We start from the raw sequence: 25,467 nt of genomic DNA on the forward strand, positions 1-25,467 counted from the left end.
ACAGGCATTGTTGTCTAGGTGGTCCCCCAAATCTCAGAATTTTGAGTTGAGACTTTGTCTTCCTCCTCATTGTCCTTTTCCAACTGACTTGGTGTTTAAGCAGTACTGGATCCTGGGTGATAATGATGGCAGATTCCAGCTTAATGGGCTGGGGAACTTGCTATTTTCTCAGCTGGCTCAAAGTTGTTTGTCTCAGCTTGAGGCCTCTTGATCCATCAACCACTTGGAAGCAAGAACCATTGCTAGCCATGTAACAATTTCTTCCCCTCCTTCAGGGGAGCACAGTCAGTGTGATGTCAGACAATACCATTGCACTGACATATGTCAATCAGCAAGAAGGCACCAAAACTGCAACTATGGCGCACAAGGTTTCACTTGGGTGTGATTGCATGGAGACTCATCTTTTGACCCTCTCTGCAGTGCACATTGCCAGAGTGGAGAACATTGTGCCAACTTTCTCAGTCATTAGGTTACGGATCATAGGGAGTGGGAGGTGAGTTCATCAGCATTTCAACTTCTAGTAGACATAGGAGGAAGCCTCGCTTAAAACTTAATGGCGGGAGGAAGTGACGTCACCAGACCGCATGGACGCTTGAGAGTGAAGCTCCCGCGATCCCACGGAGAAAACGAGCGATAAACCGGAGTTCACTGGGGCTGGAGAGTCAAAAAACAGCTAGGGGAGTGCCCAAAAAGCAGAGCAATAGCAACATATGAGCGCAGCTCGAAAATCGGCGGACCTCTCGCGATTTGCCTTCTCCGGTGGTGCGGTAGCGGCTAAAAACAAAATGGCAGAGGTTCGGAAAACGAGAGACTCAGTAAATGGAGAAAAATCCAAGCTCTCAGAGCACCAGGTGGAACAGCTGAAAGATATGATATCTGATGGGGGAGAGATATTAGCGCGGACTTGAAAGCCCTGCGGGCCGAAGTGGCGACGCTGGGAACTGACTTAAGAGGAGAGATACGGGAGTTGGGCTCGCGTCTTGAGGATACAGAGTCCCAGGTAGAAGTCCATAGCGAAACACTGGGAGCACTGGATCACCAGATTTCGGAGATGCAGGGTGAGCAACAACAACTACTGGACAAACTTGAGGACTTAGAAAATAGGGGCCGCCGCAGTAATCTGAGATTTCGCGGCATTCCGGAAACCCCTACTTATCAAAATTGTGAACAAGTAATCCAAAAAGTAGTTTGTGAATTGTTTTTGGTAAGCGGAGAAGTCATGGAACCGGAATCGGTGCATTTAGACCGAGTGCACAGGGCGCTGGGTACTGGGCGCAATAATACACCTAAGGACATTATTGCTTGTTTCTCCAACTATAAGCTAAAGGAAAAGGTGTTGAATTTGGCGCGTCAGACTCAGGAATTTAAGTGGGACTCTTATGCTGTTGAAATATATCAAGATTTGGCAGCAGCTACTCTTAGACGCAGAGGAGAACTGAAGCCCTTCACCAGACACCTGAGAGACCTTAAAATACAATACAGATGGAAACATCCTTTCGCACTAGTCTTTTACAAAGATGGGAAACTACACCAAATAAGATCAATTTCTGAGGCACGAGTGATTTGCCCGGAGGCTGTGGAGCCAGAAGCCCGGACAGAGGCAGACCCGAACAGAAAGATCAACCCACGCTCTCTTCCACCAAAATGGCAGAGAGTAGGAAAAGGCCAGAAAAGGCTACAACGTCAACGATCCACTACACAGATTACATGAACTAACTAAAACTCAGGTGGTGAGACTGCTACTTTTATCACAAATATTGTTAATGTTGGTTTCAGATACTGCACATGTTAAGCAACTCTCCAGCCTTGAACACAAGGTAGTTTGAGATATGTGTTACTTAAGGGATACGTGGGAAGCAGAAAAGCGGTTCCTTCCTCACACTTAAACACTTACTGGTATATACAGGGGTGTTCTGTAAGAAATTGGGGTTGATGTGGGAGGGGGGAGGGTTATATATGTGGGAGAAGGGGATGGGAGGGAATGGAATTGGTATGAAGCAGGATGACCATAAGCAGAGGGATGATGACCAGTGTGTAAGCAGGGGTTTAAAATGGCACCTAAAACATTAAGTACTAATGGGAGACATTAAATGTATGCTACTCAATGTACGAGGGCTAAATGTGCCTAGGAAACGGCAATTGCTGTTTCGAGAGATGCAGAGGCTCAAAATAGATATAGGTTTGGTACAGGAGACTCATCTTAAAGCCCGATATGAATATCTGTGCAAACACAAGCAATATCCCTCTATATACTTTGCTTCCAGTATTGACAACACGAAAAGTAAAGGAGTGCTGATAGCATTCCACGGGTCTAAACCCTGGGAGGTCAAGAAGGTGGTTAAAGATAAGGGGGGGAGTTATTTGTTAATTGTTTTTGCACTGGCTGGCAGGGTATACACTTTGATAAATGTATATGGTCCCAACACAAACCAAGGAGATTTCTTTGCAGAGCTAGATAAGGTACTCACGAGAAATATTGAAGGGTCCCTACTGATAGGAGGGGATTTTAATCTTACCCTTAATCCAACACTAGACAATACTTCTACTGACACAAACTATGCCAGACAGGATAGGCGGAAATTCCATGACTTTGTAACACGCTGGCAATTAATAGACTACTGGAGACGCGAGAACCCTACACAACGTGCTTACACTCACTTTTCTGCAGTACACCACTCCTCCTCCAGAATTGATATGTGGTTAGGTGATACCTCAATGCTGAGTATAGTGGGGGACCATCTTATCAATCCATGCACTTGGTCGGATCATTCCACAGTGCTCTTACAGCTTAAGGGACAGGGACATGTCAGACGGCAACATAATTGGCGCTTAGATGACGCCTTGCTGACTGACCCCAATATTGTTAACCAATTGGAGCAACACATTAAAGATTATATTTTTTTTAACGACAACGGGGAGGTCTCCCCTACCACTGTTTGGGAGGGTTTTAAAGCAGTGGTGCGAGGTCACCTGATAGCTTTGCGGTCTCAGGCGTGGAAGACACGCTGTGCCAAGGAGACCGAGCTACGCCAGCAGTTAGCACAGACGGAGGCGCTTATGCAACAGGAAACTGATCAGAACCCCTCGAATATTAGGCTGCGGGCGACTGACCTCCGCAACCAATTGCATGAATTAGAATTAGCAGATGTGGCAGAAAAACTACTAAGAGCGCGCCAATCGCACTTCGAATTTGGCAATAAACCTAGCAGGCTCCTGGCCCACAAGCTAAAACAGCAGGTTAGCAGGAATATGATAGGGGTATACGAGACCGCAGGGGGAACCGTGCCATGGGGGCAGTCTCGGATTTAAATTAACTTCATAAATCAGAGCACTTGATATAAACCTACCCAGTGCTCAGTTGAGAGTTGCTGAAGGACAGTTGCCCATATAAATGGGCTCGTAAATACATTAGATACCTAGGGGTTAATATACCTCGTCAATTAGAAGATATTTTTGACAACCAATTTTCCTCATAAATGCGAGAGATCTTTCAGGAACTGGAGAGGTGGAGGGCTTGACCCTGTCATGGGTGGGTAGGATTAATGCTATTAAGATGATAGTTCTCCCAAGCCTGTTATACTTGTTTATGGCCCTGCCTATTGCCATACCAGATACCTTTTTCAGGGGCTTACAGGGTAGAGTGTTCTCGTTTATCTGGAGGAGGAGGCCACCACGGGTTAGACGAGAGGTGATGTACCAATTTAGAGACAGAGGAGGATGGGGGTTCCTTCCTTCTATACATACTATATAGCTGCACACCTGCGAATTTTGGCTATCTGGCTGAAGGACGCAGGGAAAATTTGGACATGTATAGAACAGAGCTGGCTAGAGCCTTATCCACTCAGAGCAGTACCATGGTTGCCAAAGCACACACTCAGAGAGCTCACCCAAAGGAGTCCCCCAATTCTCCAGTGGCCATTACATACTTGGTGTAAGACACGGGAGCAATTCTTCCCAGAGCGGAAATACTTTAAACACTCATTTCTTAGATTTGCCCCCCAGTTTGGACCAGGTGTAGTGGACTTGGCATACAGAGACTGGGAGGACATGGGTCTTTGTGAATTGGGGCAGATGTGTGAGGAAGGTCAGGTCCCCTCCTTCCAAGACCTATGTCAGAAGCATGAGCTTTCCCCCCTCTGCAAGCATTTCAGTATTACCAGGCACGAGATTTTATCCGTCGCAGAGCTATGGAGGAGCTTAATCTAGCAGAAACACAACTGGAGAAGGGATTGATGGGTGGTGGAGGAAGGGGGGGTATTTCTAGAATATACAAAGCGTTGTTGGCCCGCACCCACCCGGTAGAATTCTACACACGAAGATGGGAACGAGCAATGGAGAACACATACGAGCCATTACAATGGGTTAGAGCGTTTAGGTCCCTGCTTAGAGTGTCATATCTAGTGCAATGGTAGAAAAGGGCACAAGATATATATAGTTGGTATTATACGCCCAGCCGCTTGTTCAAGATATACCACTCGGGATCAGCTCTATGTTGGCGGGACTGTGGTGAGTAGGGGATATGCAGCACATATGGTGGTCTTGTTACATGCCCGCCGATACTGGGAAAAAATTGTGGACTTTGTGCATTGGTAACTGCTACAAAATACCAGCTGAAAATAGACTATTGTCTCCTACATTTTCGCCCGCCAGAGGCCAAAAAAACACATTCACCAATTTGCTACGCAGGTATTTGTCACTGGCAAGCTGGTGTTGGCGGCATCATGGAAGCGACCTCGGCTACCAGAATTATCGGCCGTGTTGGAAAAACTGAAACACATCCAACTGATGTCGAAGCTCACTGCATTACGCAATGGACACATAATACAACATCAGAGAATATGGGACTTGTATAATACTTGGTCATCTGTTAACGCAAGCCAATAAAGACGCATAGTACTTAGCTCAAAGAGGGGAAGGGGGTGGGGAGGGTGGGAGAGTGGGGGGATCTGGGACATGGTTAATACTTACTGTTAATAATTATAGCAGTTAAGCTTTCAGAAGAGTTATTCAGTTACATGTACCTGTTGATGACATTTGTTTGATGGTATTGACTCTGTATGGCAATGAAAAATGACTAAATAAAAATAAAGCTGAAAAAAAAAAAAAAACTTAATGGCAACTGAGCACAAAACCGAGTGTTGCCCCTTCTTCAGTTGCTGGGAAGAAGGGCGGGTGGACCTAGATGCGTTAGTTGAGCAGTAGTCTCATCAGGAGCACCTTTGCATCTTTCCTCCGTGGCCTGATATGCAAGATTGCATCTCATGCATTTTTAGTGATTCTAATAGCTCCAGATTGGCCACATCAGCCTTAATACATGGATCTGAATGGGCTTCTAATAAGACAACCTCTTCCTTTTCTTTCAGAGTCTGATCTTTGCCAGGGACAAGTGTTTGTTGAAAATCCCACTCCCTTTTGGCTTAAGGCTTGGTCATTAAAAAGCATAGGTTAATTTACAGAAGTTATTCCTCTCAAGTGGTTGCCCCACTACTTCAAGCGCTCTGTCCTTTCCATATCCTTAGCTTAACGTGCGTGTTTGGATGCTGTTTGAGTGTTGGTGTGAAGCTCATAATGTTTATCCTGTCTCTGCTAAGGTTCCTCTTATCTTGTCCTCACAAGGAAAACAGAGGCAAAAGATCCACAATTTAGATATAATGACAGAAGACAAGCAGTCTAGCAGTCTAACCCAACATGGCCACGTTTTGCCCACAGGCTGCATCAGGAGTAGGAACTAGTATTCAAACATACAAATTAAAATAATAAAAAAATTAAATATTCATGCAGATATCAAAATCATATAAAACATTCATATCATCTTCAAATATAAACAATCAATGCCAAAGAAATTTAAAATCATACGTATAAAACACAGACAAAAGTGCCTTAAGAAGTTTGGTGTAAGTGAAAATCACCATAGATTTAATACTTGGAGATGACCGATGAATTCAGGTGTTAGGATCATTTGTTTATCCTTTTTTTGTGGCCCTCACAAAGAACAGGTTGCTTCCAAATCTACTATTGTTCAATGGATCAAATCTGCCTTGGAATCTCATTATATTTCTGCTTGAAAAGTAGTGCATGAGAGCCTCAAGGCTTAACTAGATCAGAGGCAGCTTCCTGGGCTGAGGCTTCAGTGATTCTCCTGACATATATAAGACTGCAACTTGGGCATTGCTCCATTCATTTGTTAAACACTATAGTTTAGATTTGATGGCACAGGCAGACAGTTCCTTTGGTAGGGCACTGTTGGAGTGGGGCCTTGTCTTCCTCGCACACTGAGGGATATGGTATGGGTAAAACCTGTTATTTGGACAGGTCTAGCGAGATATGAGTAAAAAAAATTAACTGGTATGAATAATTTCACCTTCCTTAAGTCCTTGTGGACCAGTCCAGCTTCTCTCCTGGGAAGTCTATGGTCCTAGTTTTCTCTTGTTGGACTCTCTTTTTGTTGGTTTTCATTTGGCTTTGGCATAGTCATACTGAACTGTTTCAGCCCTCACCACTCCTTGTGGACCACTACTTGTGGTGGTGATATCAGAATGTTTGAGTTATTTCTTTGTTTCCCATCTGCTGGTACAGGGACACAACTCCTTTCTCTGAACTGGTCTAACAGGACTCAAGGAAGGAAAATTAGCAGCCCCTGTATACATAATTTCACCATTTGCAGAATAGCTCTTTGGAAGCATGCTAATATATATGTGTATATGCTAGTAGTCTAAACATTTACAAATGTAAAGTGCATATAAATGTTGTTGCCTAGTTTATCAAATTACTCTGAAAATTATTATAAAATTAACCCCCACAATGTGCAGTTTTTCCTCCAGTTGTTACCGAGGAATTTCTGTAGCCCTCTACATAGCTCCTCTAAGCACTGGAAGATGAAGTATAAATTACATTGTGTTTTACACATAGTTTCAATATGTTGTTCATTGACAGTTTGGTTCAGTTGTGCATAAAGTAGTCTTACTTTGAAGTTCCCTCCTCACCTGCCGCTGCCGTCTAATTCACTCTGCTTCTATATTTTAACATGTATCATCCGCCTATCCTAGTTCCACTCCCTGAAGATACTCTTCAGTGCCTGTGGACACCTTCTCCTTCTCTACCCTGAGCTTCTCCTCACATATGAACTCCACTCTATCTTATCCTGTCGGTTCCTTTCCATGAACATACTTTCCAACTGCTTGATTTGAACATCCTGTAACGATCTGACTCCTAAACTACACTAGACACAATTTTATATTGGAACTCATTTATTTTGCCTGTTTTATTTACACCCTAATTACTGATAATCATACCCTGTCCTGATATTGTTATGTTATCCATTTATCCTAATTACTGACAATTATACCTTGTCCTGATATCATTATATTATGTTGTTATCCATTTACCCACTTAATCAACATAATTTTCGTATGAACCTTAATAGCAGTAATTCTGAAATTCTTCTCAGTTAATATGATTGCCATAATATTCCTATGCACCTTATCAATATATATAAATGGCGAGTGTCGTACTCACTCGCAAATGCGCAGTAGAGACCCTCTCTGCCCCGCCCACGCGTCAATACGTGATGACGGGGGCGGAACAGAGAGGGTTTCTACTGCGCATTTGCGAGGGACACCGCCGTCGCTAACACTCCCCCCACCCGGAGTCGCCGCCGCCACTCACCTTCCACCCCGGTCGGGCCCTCGCTACGCTGTTGAAACAGCGAGGGCACGCAGCACACAGCTCTGCTGAGCTGCCGTCGGCCTTCCTTCTTCTTCTCTGCCTGTGTCCCGCCCTCAACGACATTACGTCACACGAGGGCGGGACACAGGCAGAGAAGAAGAAGGAAGGCCACGGCAGCTCAGCAGTAGAGCTGTGTGCTGTATGCCCTCGCTGTTTCAATAGCGGAGCGAGGACCCGACCGGGTGGAAGGTGGGTGGCGACGGCTCGGGGGGGGGGGGGGCGAACTCAGAGGGGGAGCGGCAACGGCGAACTCGGCGGCGGGGTGGGGGACCTTTCAACCCCCCCCCCCCCCCTTCCTATACTAGCCCGTTTTTACGGGCTGAACGGCTAGTCTGTTATATATACTCTGATTCTCTATTCCATCAATGTGATTGTAGTTGTATTATATTGTAATCCACATTGAGCCTGCAAATAGGTGGGAAAATGTGGGATATAAATGCAGCAAAATAAATATTTTTTTAAAACTCTTTTCATAAGTGTGGTTAGTCTCAGGGCTACTGTTTAAAATATCTTCTGAAAATGCTTATAAAATTAATGTTGACTAGAGAATGGATGTCATCATTGATAAGCAGCCATGAAATGTACACAGTATACAGATAGTACAGCTTGTTTTTAAATTGTATATGGTTACAGGCCAATATTCAAAACATCAGTTGATGGCCATGGGTATATAGTGGCACTGTGACACTGAATATCCTTACCGTCCACCTTGTCACAAATCTTGGACAGTGCTGGGGGGGGGGGGGGGGGTGGAACATGGACAGAGCTGGCAGTTATCCAGAGAGTGACACTATTCAAACTGTTCTCTGGAAGACTACCTGGATGATTTCATAATTGAAAAATTGGTATCCTAATTTTATCCAGTTAACTATCTAAACATCAATTTGAATATTGGCAGTGTCCCCAAAGAGCAGTCACCACTTGCTATCTGGACAGTGCACTGAATATCCATGAATAATTTAAATGCTGCTGCTAGGGGTCACGTGACGCTATGGTGGAGAGAGGACGTGAGTGATCTTCTCTCCGCTGCCTGCCTGCTCTTTCTAGCGTCTGCAAAAGAATCAATCTCCCCCATACAGCAAAAAATAAAGAGGAAGACTGCGCGAGTGTACCCGGTGAGCTGGAATAGCGGGAACCCCGATCATGGCAACGAAATCGGCCCAGAAAGAACGACAACGGGGAAAGACGCCGGAGTACAAGATGGCGGCGTCTCCTCCCGATACAGCTTCCTCTGTATCGTCGGCTTGGGTAGCAGAGATTACATCCGAGCTGACAGTGGTAATGGAAGAACTTTTAGACCGGCGCCTTGCCCCACTGGATCAAAAACTTGATCAAAAGCTGGAACAGTTAAACGCTAAGTTAGAAGATTTAACTAAAGAATGTGTAGCGTTCCAGAATAAAACTAGCGAGGTGGAAGAAAGAATGGCGGGAGTAGAAAACAATCAACAGGACTTGCAGAAAAAACTGTCTGACCTGGAATCCAAGCTTGAAGATTTGGGGAATCGCTCCAGACGGAATAATATCCATCTGGTGGGTCTGCCTGAAGCCCTGGGGGGAAGGCAGCTGGAGAGATTCCTTGAACAATGGCTGACAGACAGCATTGAGTTCCCTGCAGCACTCGGCCCTCTAAGAATAGAGCGAGCCCACCGGTTGGGGGTAAGACAGATGGAAACTGCTAAACCACGGGTGATAATATGCCGGGTGTTAAACTTCATGCACAAGCAGCATATATTACAAGCAGCACGGTCCACTAATTCCTTGACTTATGAGAATAAAAAGGTTCTCTGTTTTCAAGATTATTCTGCGGGAATAGCAGCAAAAAGGAGGGCATTTTCACCAGTATGCTTAAAACTCTTTGATCTGAAAGTTCGTTTTACCCTACAATATCCTGCTACCTTGAGAATAACACATCAGGGCAAAATGAGATCCTTCACGTCTGAAAAGGAAGCAAAAAATTTTGTGGACGGACTGGAACAGCTAGAGCCATCCACATCAGCAGATACAGTGCCTGCATGAACTAGCGAGGAACTAAAAAAGATCTGACAAAGTTCACCTCAATACTCCTTAAAGGAGTTACACTTCAGGCAGCACAGCGTGTGGACTGGGGAAGAACAAGTTAAGGATAACTTGAACAGTTACAGGAACAAGGAAGAAATCTTTAAAGTTACTGATGGACGTTCACTTATGTTATGGACACTGTTAAGAATTCTGTTTTGGGAGCACCGTGGGTGAGTTATTGATGGGGATTCCAGACATATAGAATAAAATATGTTATGGTGGAGATCCTGCATAATAAAAGGAGATAAGAAATCTAGAGAGTTTAATTGTAGTTGTGGGGGGATAAAGGGACATAGGGGAATGTAGAACTGTATGATAGAAGAGTAGATGGGTAAGCGTTAAAAAGTGACGGTTTCCTTAGGGGAAGCACATGTTGGGAGGGTATAGAAGGGAAAGCAAAGGGGGGAGGGGGAGAGGAAGGGGGGAGGGATTAGGGGAAGGTTTAAAGGAAAGGAAAGAAAACAAAGTAAAACAGCGAGGTCAAATGGAATGTGTGTGGATGATGGCGCTGAATGTGACTGGTATTTCAGACTGCATTTTTTATTTTTATTTTTGCCAATAAAACCGATGTTTGGTAAGAAAGGGGGGTGCCAAAGGCTGGGATGGCACCTCTCAATTAATATGATTCACTATTGGTTGATCTTGACTGCTTCTCTTAAGAAAGATGATTAAGCTAGTAACATGGAATGTGGGAGGTATACATTCACCTATTAAAAGATCTAAAATCCTGCAGTACCTCCAAAGAATAGGAGCTGATGTGGCCCTTTTGCAAGAGCCACATCTCAGTGATCAGGAACACACAAAGTTAGCTAAATGGTGGGTGGGAGACTGTATTGCTTCATCTGCGGTAGGCAATAAAGGAGGAGTAGCTATTCTTCTCAGGAAAGGGGTGGCGTCCCAGATTCAAAATGTGCACAAAGATCCAGAAGGGCGCTTTATTCTCTGTAATGTTACCATTGCTAGGCGGCAGATAATTTTAGGCAGCATATATGCCCCAAACACGCTAGATCTTAAATTTTATAAACGACTTCTCCAAACCCTCACTAAGATGGCACCACTCCCCATGATGCTGGGGGGTGATTTTAATATGATGTGGGACCCGCAAATTGATAAATCCCATCCACATCCGAAAAAGGGGGCAATCAGCACTAGAGGACTGCCCGATATGTGTGATACATTAGACCTTATAGATGTTTGGCGTACATTACACCCGACAGAAAGGGAATATACCCACCTGTCTAGGGCCCATCAAACCCAGTCAAGGATTGATTATTTGCTGATATCACGCCAGACTTTTACAGACATTACTGACGCTGCTATTGGACCTTGTGTGATCTCAGATCACGCCACAGTTTGGATGACGTGGCAAGTGGGAGATAATACTGCGCAAAAAAATAGGGGTTGGGCGTTTCCCATTTATCTTTATAAAGACTCTAAATTTTGGGAATTTCTTATTGCTAAATGGGAAGAATACAGACATCTTAATGAAGGTTCAGTGGAAGACTCGGCGATATTCTGGGAAGCAGCAAAGGCAGTCCTAAGAGGGGAGATTATTAGCTATGTCAGTCACTATAAAAAAGCTCGGGACCGAGAACTACTGCGCTTGGAAAAGCAATTACTAGGTTTGAGGAAACAATATGGTAAGACTCCATCCCCTGGGGTGCGAAAAGAGTGGATGTCAGTTCAAGCAGCGGTGAACTCCCTGATACACGAGAGGGCGGTAAAATCACAGGTATACTATCGGTTCCAGCTGTATAAACGTGGCAGTAAGGGGGGTAAACTGCTAGCTAAAGTAATAGCCTCACAGTATGCTTCTAGGCATATAGTGGCTATTAAAGATAAAGATGGGAAGGTACTACATACAGATGGGGAGATAAGGGAGGCCTTTCACAGTTATTATAAACAACTTTATAGAGCAGGAGGCAGCCAAGACCTGCAAAGCGATATGTACTTACAAAATATAGAAGCCCCCTTGTTAACACAAACAGAAATTCAATATTTAAATGACCCTATAAATTGTGACGAAGTGGCTTGGGCAATCAGTCAAAGTAGATTAGGAAAGACACCCGGGGCAGATGGCTTCAAACCTGAATTCTATAAATTGATGGGCGATCAAATTGTCCCCACACTGACCAAGGTATTTAATGAATGGGTGGCAAAGGGAGAGCTGCCGGACGGCCTCAGTTTAGCCCAGATAGTGGTATTACCTAAACCGAACAGAGATGGAATGTTATCTTCCTACCGACCTATATCCCTGTTAAATTTCGAGGTAAAATTGTGTGCAAAAATACTGGCTAATAGGTTGGGAAGAGTACTACCAAATCTCGTTCATGAAGCACAGGTGGGCTTTGTTCAAGGCCGTTCGGTTACTAAAAATTTGCGTAGTATCTTGATGGCACTGGAAAAGTTAAGGAACTCTGCGGAGCATGCATTATTGATCAGTTTCGACGCTGAAAAGGTGTTTGATCGTGTAGAATGGCCCTTTTTATTTTCTGTCCTCACTAAATACGGATTTACTGGTTGGTTTGTGCAAGCAATTCAAGCCTTGTATACCTCTCCTCGAGCACGGGTCCTGGTAAATGGAACATGGTCAGAGAATTTTGAGATTAGTCGAGGAACCAGACAAGGATGCCCACTGTCACCGTTACTCTTCGCTCTTTATCTAGATCCTTTAATCCGGGATGTAATTTCGAATAGGACTATTAGAGGAGTAGCGATTGGACAGGCGGAATTTAAAATCGCGGCATTCGCCGATGATTTATTAATGACTCTTACTAGTCCTCATAAGTCTCTTGCAGATCTTTTAGAAGTTTTTGCAGAATTTGGAGATTACTCCGGTTTTAAGCTTAATCTAGAGAAATCGGAAGCTCTGGCTATCCCTATGACTACCCGATTTTTTTTTTTAAAGAAGATTTTCCTTTGAGATGGGCAGAAGGCTCATTTCGTTACTTGGGAGTTCTTCTGACAGCTCAGATGGAGGACATATACAAGCTGAATGTCACTCGGTTGCTTAATCATACTGCGCAACAGCTGGACACCTGGAGGGCCTTACCTTTGCCGTTGATAGGTCGGGTTAGCCTTATTCGAATGGTAATTCTACCCAGGTGGTTATATGTCCTGCAGGTTTTGCCGTTGAAATTACTTCAAAAAGACATTAAACAATTCTATCAATTAGTGGGGCGGTTCTGTTGGGCAAGAAAGAAAGCTAAACTCAAGATGCACTTTTTGCTGGGAGCCTGGCAACATGGAGGATTGGGTCTCCCTAATTTGCAATATTACAACCTTGCTAGTTTAATGCGGGTGGTGAGAGATTGGGTTTTCTCTTCACACACACATACACCTCTGGAGTTGGAGAAAGCTTATTTTAGCCCCTACGACTTAATCACCCTATTACATATAGAAAACATTTCATTGCCACAGAGGCTGAAACATTGTATACTTTTATTGCCTCTACAAGCAGCGTGGAGAGGCTTGGCAAAGAAGCTGGGGGGGGGGGGGGGGGGGGGGGGGGGGGGGGAGGAGGTAACCCGAGTATATCAGAACTGTTGTCTATAAGGGGAAATCCGATGTTCCCACCAGGGTTGGAAAATTCAGTCTTTATACAATGGGAGGAAAAAGGCCTTATACGTTTGGAAACAATATTAGATGGAGAAGGAAGTTTGAAATCCCTAGGACAACTCACACTAGAGGGAAATTGGAGGTATATTTTTAGCTATGGTCAGATGAAGCATTATATTCAATCCTTGGATGGGGAGGCGTTAAAACTTCAATTAGGGGAGAAAATCCGAAAATTTTTTGATGATATCTCTGATGAAGCCCCATCAATCTCGCAGCTTCAGAGGACATTGTGGACCCTGACACCGCGAGTGGGGTTGATCCAGCTCCGTCGGCGGTGGGAGGCAGATACAGGAGCGGATTTATCTAACTGGGATGTTGAAGCCTACATAAAAAGTATTCCCCGGCTAATCAGTGGAGCTAATTATAGGGAATGTGCATTCAGGGTGTTACACAGAGCCTATATCACACAAGCTCAATTGTCCCGAATGGGAGGAATCCTTACACCAAAATGCTTGAAATGTAATCTTGTGGAGAACACTTTTTACCACGCATTTTGGGAATGTTTAATGATTCAGAGCTATTGGCGGAAGATAGTAAACTTTATGATTTCACTGATATCACGTAGAATAGTGGGTACTCCTCTGCAATTGGTATTGGACTGCCCAGGTGCATTCCGGGGCTTAGCAGCAGATGAGACACTTCTATGTCGAAAGTTATGTCTGGTGGCAAAAAAATGCATATTACAATCTTGGACTTCAGATAAACCTCCTGACTATTGGCATTGGCCGAAACCAGACACATCAACTGAATGACATGGGAAGCAAGGGGGCTAAGGTTCATGCCGCCTGTAAGGCGCGTTTTCTAAAGCTTTTGGGGGCCATTGTTAGACACACAACCCAAAGAGGACGGAGTCTTGTACTTAACACGTTGTAACTGAGAAGCAGTCAAAGATACATATTTATGACCTATTTTTTAGAAAGCACACATTCGATGAGATTCAAGGAGGGAGGGGGTAATGGGGGGGATAAGGGAGGGGGGGTAGGACATTAGAAGGAGTGTTCACTTGCTAATTTGTTATAAAAGTTCCTTTGAGTGTTGGTTTAATTGGAAGATGAAAACACCTAAGATGCAGGTTGTATACCATGTTCATTATGGCTGACAATCTTGTTTGCCACAATTAATAATGCCAAGGTTAATTGTATACTCCAACTGCATGTAATCTGATGGCCATACAGGTAGAAACAACCACAATGCACAGACTGATAATAACTGGCTATTAGAAAAACCTGTTTGTTTAGTTATAGGTTCGCAATAGATTTACTAAATAAAGGTTTAAAGACTATATAGGACACAGTTTCATAGTTATCAGGGTATATGGTTTACATACTGTCCATCTAACAGCGAGCGATGAGGATAATAGCCACACAATTGCTGATTGTATGGAGCCTCTGGTATTGCCTGCACAAAATTTCAAATATTACCTGAGGTTCAGATCCATAATCTGTGTGAGAATTCCATGTACAGTCACTACTAAAGCAAGCGTCGTAATGACATGGGGACATCCCTCCTATCAAAGAGGGGGAAGGGGATATAAAATGTGATGAGTGGGTTGGCACTCTGTACTAGCTTAACAAAAAGTTTCTTTATGAACATTGTATCTGTGAAGCTGTATATATATGGTCAAGCATGTATTTTATTGAAGTGTCACTAATAAAACTGTTGTAAAATAAATGCTGCTGCTAGTATTCAAAACAAATATTGATTTAAATACTGACCTCTTAGTTCCAAGTATATTTATGAATACTTGCGTAAAATAATATTTTTTTATTGCCTCCTGAAAGCAAAAGTAACATATATGCAATTTTTGCATGAAATGAAGTAGACATATATTTTCAGTACACTGCTGTAAGATCATCTTGAATGCCAAACTGTTGTAACTCCTGAAGAAGGGTCATATCTCAAGTAGAAACAGTTGCAATTTTGATATATTAGTGATTTATAATAAGCATATTAATTTTCTGTGTTTTGTATCAAATGCACATACAACACTTTTGCTTTCAGATGACAGTATAATTAATAACTAGAAGTCCAAATAAGCATTGATTAATGAATTCACAGTGCTTTCTCTTTTCAGGGATTATTGTATACATTGATAATGCATTCACAATTTAGATTTCACCTTACATATATGCGAAGTGATCAAAAGGTCCCTGTGCACCTACCATGCACTAATGTAAGTACTATTGCAGTAAATACTAAGGACCATTTTAACAGTTTATTTGTATTATTTAAAAAAAAAAAGTGTGGTAATCCAAAAGTCACTGATGATCCACTGCAAATATTACATAAGCCATTTCCACCAAGAATTTGACTGCTTACTACACTCTGGTGGTAATTTGCACAGGGACGTTTTAGTCAACCAGTATAAATTATTATGACTTTACAATAGCTAAACTCTTTTGGTTTATGCTTATCAGATGCAGAAGTTGAATCCAACAAGTCTAACACAATTTGCCCGGGTAAGTGATAGCTCTTTGGTCTGTGCCAGAGCCAGTGGTGGGAGGCGGGGCTGGTGGTTGGGAGGCGGAGATAGTGCTGGGCAGACTTATACGGTCTGTGCCAGAGCTGGTGGTGGAAGGTGGGACTGGTAGTTTGGAGGTGGGGATAGTGCTAGCCAGACTTATACGGTCTGTGCCTTGAAGAGGACAGGTAGAAATAAAAAGTAGCACATATGAATTTATCTTGTTGGGCAGACTGGATGGACCGTGCAGGTCTTTTTCTGCCGTCATCTACTATGTTACTGTTACTTAGATACAAATAGTTTTAATATTTTTAATTTGAATATCATTTCTTGTAGTATTAATGTTGAGCTTGTAGAATGTATAGTTAATCAAGTTATGGATAATGGTGCATTATTAATAGTTTAGATATTGGAAACATGTTTCACCTGGATAATTGCATTTTCCCCTATGTTCTTTGTAGATAACTATCAGACAGCACAGCTACTTGCTTTAATTTTGGAATTGCTCACTTTTTGTGTGGAACACCATACGTATCACATAAAAAACTATATTATGAACAAAGATTTGCTGAGAAGAGTGTTGATATTGATGAATTCTAAACATACATTTTTGGCCTTGTGTAAGTAGTAAGTGTACTTGTGATGTATTTAGTCTTTATATAGGAGAAGGAAGTATCAAAAGCTGTGTTTTCATTTTAAGTTTTTTTTTTTTTTTTTTTTTTTTTTTTAAACTCAAATTGTAAGTGAATTTACATGATCTGATATACTGAGTGTTCTTTAAGTATTAGGGCCAAATTCATTAAGCTGCTTTTCTGTAGACACAGAATGGGAGAAAATCCTTAGGGCGTCTTTTACTAAGGCGCGCTCAAGTTTTTAGTGCGCGTTAAAATTGTGGGTGTGCTAAACATTAGAGACGCCCATAGGGATGCATTGGCGTCTAATGTTTAGTGCACCTATAATTTTAGTGCGCACCAAAAACGTGAGCGCACCTTAGTGAAAGACCCCCTTAGTGAATTAGGCCTAGCCTGAGAACGTTTGTAATACATATGGTCCCACATTTCTTAAAATACATCCGTTCATCTACTTAGATATTTATTGGCTATCCTTTTAGTTTCATGAAATAAGTAATGGAAGTTACCCATATCTTAATTGCCACATTATGCTGTGATACGGGGAAGGGGGGCCACAAAATAGAGAAGTGTGTTCTTGTATTTTCCTGGGTATGCTTCTGTTTTTGTGGTGGTGGTTTTTTGTTTGTTTTGTTTTTTTAAAGTAAAAAGTGTGTGTGGAGGGAGGGCATACAAGATAAGTATAACTAGCTATTTGTACTTGAGTGAGCAATAAATCCTGTTTGTTTTTATTCACAATTGTACTTCAAAAGTTGTGTAAGTGCTTTGTAACTATTTTTGTAAATGTTTGATCAGGTGCTCTACGATTCATGAGGAGGATAATTGGTCTAAAAGATGAGTTCTATAACCGTTATATTATAAAAGGAAACCTTTTTGAACCAGTTATAAATGCCCTTTTGGACAACGGAACAAGATATAATCTGCTGAATTCTGCAGTGGTTGAACTGTTTGAGTTTATTAGAGTGGTAAGTCTAAATTGAATGTACACTATTAATAGAATGACATATTAAACTGGTAGAATATCCTATTAAACCTTAGTATGGAACTAGTATTTCAAGTAAGATGTCAGATATGAAAAAGGAATTAATATTGCTCAAATAGTGATCACTAGTGTGAGATGTCATCTGAAGTGCTGTGTTCAGTTGTGGAAGCTGTACCTTGGTAAGGACATTGAGTGGACGGAAACATTCCACAAAAAAGTAACTAGCATGGTATGGTGTAGCGTCAGTGCACAGACCGATAATGCTCAATGAGGATTTGACTTTCAAATACTGATATTTAGTGCATGTTAATCATTAGCACACAGTGCTGACAACTAGAAATCGACATGCACAAGAAACTGAAATTTAAAACTGCCTCAGTCACTTGATCAGAAGTGTTAGAATGTCGGATCAAAAATGTCTTCATTTTATTTGTTATGTTTATTCCAGCTCTGTTGCAAGATTTGTAGCTGGAATAAACATAATATATAAATTGCTGGCAAGTGAGAAGTTTTGATTTGTGGAAAGATATATTTTCTTCTTTCCTTTATTTTTTTGGAATACATTGATCAAAAATGTATTCCAAAAATCAAGCATGTACAGTTGAAGAGAAGCTAGCTGCCATAGAGAAAGTGAGAAATGGTGAAACACAACCAAAGGAGCTTGGAGTTAAAGAAGCCACTCTTCATGGATGGCTGGAAAATGAAGGCAAGCTCAAAACATTTGTGAGCAATATTGACACAACAGCAGGTCTAGCAAGAAAATGTGTTTGTTATTCGGCTGAACCAACTTTTGACAAAGCAAATAAGAACAAAGTGAAGGTGTGCCTCTAAGTGGCCCTTTACTACAAAACCAAGCAATAAAATTCAATCACGAAATCAAGGAAAATGAGTCTTCCCAAGCTAATTACAGGATAGTTACATCAATTAAAAAAAAAGACATGGAGTTGTGCAGACAGCCATCTTTGAGAGTAAATCTACTGAAGAAGAAGCACCAAGCAGTTTTCCTCATTGAGAGCAGCAATTACAAGGAAGAGCAGATTTATAACTGTGATAAAATAGCCTTATTTGTAAAATTTCTACTGGACAAGATACTGGCAGTTCGTTATAATGACAACAAGAGTAACTGCTTCAAGAAACTTAAAGGCTGCATGATCATTCTTTTCTGCTTCAACAAAACAGGTAACCATACTCTTAAACCTCTCATAATTGGTCACTCACAATCTTTCGCTGTCGGTGTGGGGTGCTCGTATGCTGTTTCAGAGCCAATGAATATCGCGGGGTGCACCACTCTCCGTTTAGTCCCTCTGATAGTGGGTTGGACTCCACATGCTTTTCACTGTTGGGAAAAGAAAGGATTGGTTGTGATATGCCAGATTCTACAAGAGAGCGGTCTCCTTGTGTCTTTTCTGAAATGCAGCAAATGTTTAATATATAGACCAAGGATTTTTTTTTTATGTATTTACAACTTAGGCATTTGCTCCATAGTGATCCGTACAGGGGGGTGGGGCTTTCAAGCTTCTCCCACCCCTTTTGAGGAATTTCTCTCTAAAGGTTTCCACCAGCCTAAAATGATCTCTGTCCTCTATGATTTTTTTATCCGGTTCAAATCTCCAGTGGATGCCCTCATATGTGCGCAAGTGGAAGGCCGATTTGGGATGTACATTGACACCTCAGGAGTGGGATAGTGCACACACAAACATGTTCCAGGTCTCTATTTCAGCAGACTTTCAGGATAATGGAATCATGTTGCCGTATAAATGGTATAGAGCACCCGTGACTATAGCTAGATTCACTACCACTAGCTCAGGAGAATGTTGGAAGGGAAGTGGGGACTTCTTTTCATACATGGTGGGATTGTTCTTTTATTAAATCATTTTGGACTGAGTGGCGGGGTTTTTCTCTACTATGCTCTCTGCTTCGGTGTCTGTGGACCCTGCTGTCTTTCTACTATATGTAGTTCCTGAAACCACCTCTCCAGAAGTGAGGAGAGTGCTCCTTCCCGTTATAGCGGTTCTTCGGAGGGAGGTAGCTAAGTGCTGGAGATCCTCAGTTCTCCCATCCATGGCGCAGCTGAGACATGCCTTATGGGATTCTTATTATCTTAGTAAGCTGACTGCGCAGAGGAGGGTACATCAGGCCACTTTTCAGAGAATTTGGGCACATTTCCTTACATAGTATGAGGGTTAGCCACCAAAATCTGTTGTTCAGAAACCCTCAGCTCTCGTGATGTAGAGGGAAATTTGGGGCATACTAGTTAGGTATTCACAATTTTGTACTCATACCCTGGCTAATCATTTTTGAAGTTTTAACTTCTATGCTTAAGGTATTTTCAGTTGTTCCCAAGCATTCAGACTGGAATATGGGAAGGGAGGAAGGGGTTGGGTTTTTCTTATCCTTCTCTTAGGTTTATGCAGAAAAGGGTTTCATGAGGACAGTTCATGATAATAGTTCTGTATTGTATTGTTATGTAATTGTATTTCTGTAATGTATTTTCATGATGTTTGAAAATCAATAAATATTAAGTAAAAAAATAATAATAATTGGTCATTCACAGCCACCATGTTGCTTTCATCAAATTAATAGTGGAGCTCCCGCTGAGCACCACGATTCGCCTTTCAAGATGCCCAGCAGTGCAAATTGTTGCACACCAAAAACTGCTGGCTGAAACTCTGTGCACATGCACAGTTTCCAACTCTGTGCACATGCACAGTTTCCAACACGAGAGCCACTTACAGACAGACACCGATCCCCAAATTGAATGGCAGCCTGCAAGACGCGTTAACAATCCAGATCATCAGCCATGGCGATTGCACAAAGTTATATTTTGCTTACATTACTTATAATCTGTTTAATAACCTAACATGGTCGCTCAAACCAAAATACCACATCCCTGTTCTGGCATCTTCAGGGTACCGACCAAATGATTAGACCCTAGCAACCTAGGCTTAATCGACAGAGAAACCCCCCTATCACCACACATCCTGACTCTGGTCGGCAATCTACCAAAGGAAGGCTTCCAAAACGCTAACAGAAGCACACACAGAACCCTAAACGTCAGCTGATAACTATCAAATGCGACACTGACAACATCAACTCCTATCTACTGCTCTCACTAGCCTACATAAATGCCCGCTGTGTTTACAGCAAACCAGAACTCATCAGAACATGGGTGGAAGAAGAAATTGGATTAGCACTAATCACAGAGACCTGGCTATGCACTGAAGATAACCCGATACTGAATGATTCATGCCCCTGAGTTACAAGATACTACAAAAGGCATGGACCTCAAAAAGAGGAGGGTGGTCTAGTTATCTACAAGGCATTCCTAAACATGATAGTGATATCGAGTCTTCTCAGTCCATCCCTAGAGATCCTAATGTTCACTGTAAGCGATCCTACCCTCAAGGAGACACTCTGCTGCACATTATTGTACAGACCACCTGGCAGCTGGGCAAAAGCCAGAGACGACTTCACATAATTAATTTCCAGTTTATGCACTACCCACTCCAATGTACTGATTGCAGAACCAAGACAACCTAGATGATCCACATACTCAGGAAGTCCTTAACTTCTTAACCTACTGGGATATCCCAAAACCAGTCAAGACCTCAACACACTGCAAGGGCCACCTACTAGACCTTTTCACACACACATTATTGATTCACAAAGACATATTCATATCCGACACCACCTAGTTATCTGTACCTTGGTCAGATCACAACAAACTCAACTGCACCCTAAACTGGAAAGAAGCAGTGTCAAAAAAAAAAAAAAAGAAAACACTGCCCACCAGTGTTCCCACAAGAGGTAAGATAAGACACTGAATTCTGGGACAAGACCTCAACCTACTATCCACCACTAGATCCCAGAAACATAGACTTCCTCACAAACTGGGACCTCCGAAGCTTGGCTACATTAGATGAAATTGCCCCTGTAAAACTGAAAAATAAACGCAATCATCATTCATCCCCTTGGTTCAACGAGGAGCTACTGACCGCCAAAAGACATTGCAGAATTGCAGGCAACTAGAAAGAAAGTGGATTAAAGAGAGTACAACAGAAAGCAGACATATGGAGTCAAGCAATAAAGTCTTATAAACACATCAAATAAGCAAAACCAGAGTTCTATGACACATACATAGGATCAGGCAGCCCCAACATCAATAAACAATATGACCTAATCAACAACCTCCTTGACACTCAAACCATGGTAGTCACAAATAAAGACCCTCCTGATGCCATGGACCTAGCCAAATATTTCAAACAGAAAGTGACCAGCATTAGATCAGGCCTTCCATTGACCATTCTCCCACTAGAGAGCTGTCTAGTCCATAGGATACCACAAAGTGAGGCAGCACAAGCCATCAGAACCTGGATCTCTTTCACAATATCAACCTCTGAAATACAAATCTCCCTCAAAAATTATGTGAAATCTCACTATACTAGATGCTTCCCCACCCCACTCATGAGAGATGGCCTAAACACACATCTCCTATTCACTATGAGAAGGTCACTTCCCAGAGATCAAAGGAAACATAATGCTTACCCGAATCCTAAAAACAACACAACCAAGAACAATGACATAACTAATTATAAACCGGTGGCATCCATACCATTCCTAGTCAGTCATGGAAGGGATAGTCACCAAACAAACCATGGATTATCTACCTCAGAACTCTAACCTCCACCCCTCTCAGTCAGGTTTCACACCACACCACAGCACAGAATCTGTTCTACTATCACTGGTCGACATCAAAGCTGAGACAAGCAAAGGAAAGAAACTTGTAGTTGACCAGGATACAGTTCTCTGCTTACTGGACTACATCGGCCTTGGAGGCCCTGTACTTAGGTGGTTCACTGGTTTCCTCAAATTCAGATCGTATCAACTCAAATCATCACATAACATCTAACTTCCCCTGGACCCCAGGCTGTGGTGTACCACGAGGTTCTCCACTGTCCCCAACACTATTCAATATCATGGCGGCACAACTTGGCAGTAAACTAGAAGAGTTAGTGCTGAAATCACATAGCTACATAGTTGACATGACAATATACATACTCTTCTTGAGCAACCTCACTGACATCACAGTCAGGATCAGGATTAGCCTAGACACAGTGGAGACCTGGGCTTCCACGTTCAGGCTAAAGTTAAATAGAAAACCAAATTCTTGGTTGTATCAAGCACCTTCCATACTATCCCATACCACACTTTTACATTGACCAAACAAGTTTCCCACTAGAAAACAATCTTAAAGTCCTGGGAGTCACTCTAGATCAAAACCTGACACTCAATGACGAAATAACTTTGGTCGCAAAAAAAAGCCTTGAGAATGCTTTGGAAGCTGAAAAATTGGAAACCTCTTCCCAATTGCAACCTTTCGTCTCATAGTTCATGATATTAACCCAACTGTGAACTGCTGTAACAGTTTATGCACAGGTTGCAAAGATCTGAACCTGAAAAAACCGCAAACCTTCTTAAACACGGCTGCCTGATTGATCTTCAGGTCTCCCTGCTATCAAAAAGCCTCTCCCCTACAGCAAACACTCCATTGGCTCCACATAAAAGCTAGAATAAGCTTCAAGATCCTAACACTTGTCTTCACAGTTCTCCATGGACTAACCTCCACCTACATGATCACATTAATCGACCTCCCACTCAGAAATGTTCTGATGTATGCTCAATGCTACCTTCTACTCCACTTCCAAAACTGTAAAGGAGTAATATACAAATCTCTTTATGACACAAGGTTCTCCTACCTCGCAACCCAGGCCTTGAACATTCTACCCTCAAACATTAGGAGAATAACCGATTACCTTACATTATGCAAAATGTTAAAATCATACCTCTGCAAAAAAAGGTTTTACTGATACGGGATAAGCCCCCAAACACTGAGCACACAACCTGATCACAGCTCCTAGTCACTCCTCTTCATCTGACTCAACAATGATATCTCCCTGTTTACCAGGTCCTGAATCTTGCTCTCCATAATAACACAGCTACACTATTATTTGGTATGTTCTCTACTACACTAGACTCTTGGTTACAAGGGCTGTTAATCTTGCTGCTAACCTATTGATTGCAGCTTCTCTGTTAAAATACAGCTGTTACACAATGGATTTGTTGTCAGAGAAGATTTCCCTGCTACTCTGTAACACTGCTGATTACAGTTTTCTTTTCATTTGTTATCTTAGTAAGTTCTTCGTTGCACTGTAAACCTCTTGATTGCAGTTCCTCCTTATAATGTAAACCATGCTAACTGATTCTGTTACACTGTAAGCCACATAGAACCAAACTTGATTTGGATAATGTGGGATATAAGACTAAATAGAAAGTATGGATGTCTTACCTGTTGCTTACAGTAATAGTAAGAATACTTGGATGACTGGAGAAATATTTGCTGAACGGTTCCACAGACAATTTGTCTCATCTGTCTGCAAGCACCTACATGCTAAGAGACTAGAGAAGAGAGCCATCTTCTTTATAATTGCTCTGTACACTTACCTGCTTACACCCTAGTGTCATGTTGTAGTGAAATGTTGAATCTTCCAGCATATGAATTATAAGAACACTAGTAAGAAATGCCCGTTTCTGGCAAAAATGAAACGGGCGCTAGCAGGGTAATCCCCCCCCCCCCCCCCCCCCCCCGTCCTCCCTCCCGAGTTGCATACACCCCCTCCGTGCCTCCGTTCCGAGTTGCACACCTCTCCTCTTCGTCCCTCAGTGACGTGGTTGCGAGGGCCGCCCCGCCCTCAACATCATCGCGTTTTGACGCGAGGGCGGAGCTACAGTGACTGGAGCCTGCAGGCCAAACCGGATATCTCGGGCGCCTCAAGTTTCCGGCTTGAGGCTTCAAAGTGCCTTTTATATATATAGATTTCATGAAGTGTATTTCTCTAGTTTGGCCAGCAGATGGTGCATGTTTGTTTTAAGTTGTTACAGAGAAATGACTGTTTTTCTTTAGTTTAACACAGAGAGGAAGTTACGTGCAGTGATGTGGCCAGCTACTTTTAAAAAAGGTTCTGGGCTCTGATTGACCCAGGAACTCAAATTCAGCCAGGATGTACTGGCTTTTTCCCCAGTCTCAGCCAGCAGTTATATTCTATCACCAGTGCACAGCTATATTTCCTGTACTCCCCAGGTACTATCCAGGTAGTGACAAAATGTTTAAATAGTTTTATCCTTATTCAGTTACTTGCTATTTGCCTGTTATTTTCCATCTGTTTTTATAGTTCACTCTTCAGTATTTTTATGAAAATAAACATAATTGTTTATTGGCTCTGATGTCCTGGACTAAGAATCCTGGCAGTTTGTGTGTTGGGTCTGTGAGTGCTTTCTAGGAATTAGAAATCACTGGGGAATAATTTGAGAGCAGGAGACTCGCCCAGAGGCGGTTGGGACCCAGTCATGGGGAGGAGGGTGTTAATGTGTAGAGCACTTGCCCAGGTGCAGGCGAACCTGAGCAGTACTGAGGGCAGATCCCCTGGGTGGGTGATAGGCGTTCCGTGATACACGTGATGGCAAAATAAAGGCTTTTTACCTCCCTCATAATGAGATATCTAAAATTCAGTTATTAAGCCAAGGAATCATAAAGAGCTTCAGTTACCATCATGTGATAAGTGAAGTCTGTGAATCTGACGTCAGGGGCTTCCTGAAAAAGCTAAAGCAGAAGGAGATAATGTATGTTGTTGGCAAGACCTGAGGTATAGTTAAAAGTTGCTCAATAGAAAACTGCTGGGGGATAGAGACATGGAGACTCACATCAGGAGGTGGAATCTTGGAGCACTTTTGCCATCTGCTTCCTTCTGATTGGTGCTGAGGTTCCCGGCATCTGACATCATCTTCTAGGTGCTGGTTGATCTCTTTAGACTAACTGCTGCTAGCTGCCAGGGATAGAGACACGAAGACTCTCGTCAGGAGGTGGAATCTTGGAACACTTTTGTCATCTGTGTATTTCTGATTGATGCTGAAGTTCCTGGCATCTGATGTTTTCTTCT

General features: G+C 42.5%; 1 protein-coding gene across 4 annotated transcripts in view; it reads left to right on the plus strand.

Moving 5' to 3' along the window:
• Positions 1-25,467, plus strand: part of PPP4R3B (protein phosphatase 4 regulatory subunit 3B) — a 245,534-nt gene that overhangs the window by 185,802 nt on the left and 34,265 nt on the right. For all 4 annotated transcript variants that reach the window (XM_030196214.1, XM_030196215.1, XM_030196211.1 and 1 more), the window contains exons 10-12: positions 15,819-15,860; positions 16,324-16,482; positions 17,287-17,456. In XM_030196214.1, coding sequence (XP_030052074.1) covers positions 15,819-15,860; positions 16,324-16,482; positions 17,287-17,456 — 371 coding nt within the window. The remainder of the gene's footprint in view (positions 1-15,818; positions 15,861-16,323; positions 16,483-17,286; positions 17,457-25,467) is intronic.

Source organism: Microcaecilia unicolor, chromosome 3 (genome assembly GCF_901765095.1).
Source record: "Microcaecilia unicolor chromosome 3, aMicUni1.1, whole genome shotgun sequence".
In the NCBI taxonomy this organism is placed as follows: domain Eukaryota; kingdom Metazoa; phylum Chordata; class Amphibia; order Gymnophiona; family Siphonopidae; genus Microcaecilia; species Microcaecilia unicolor.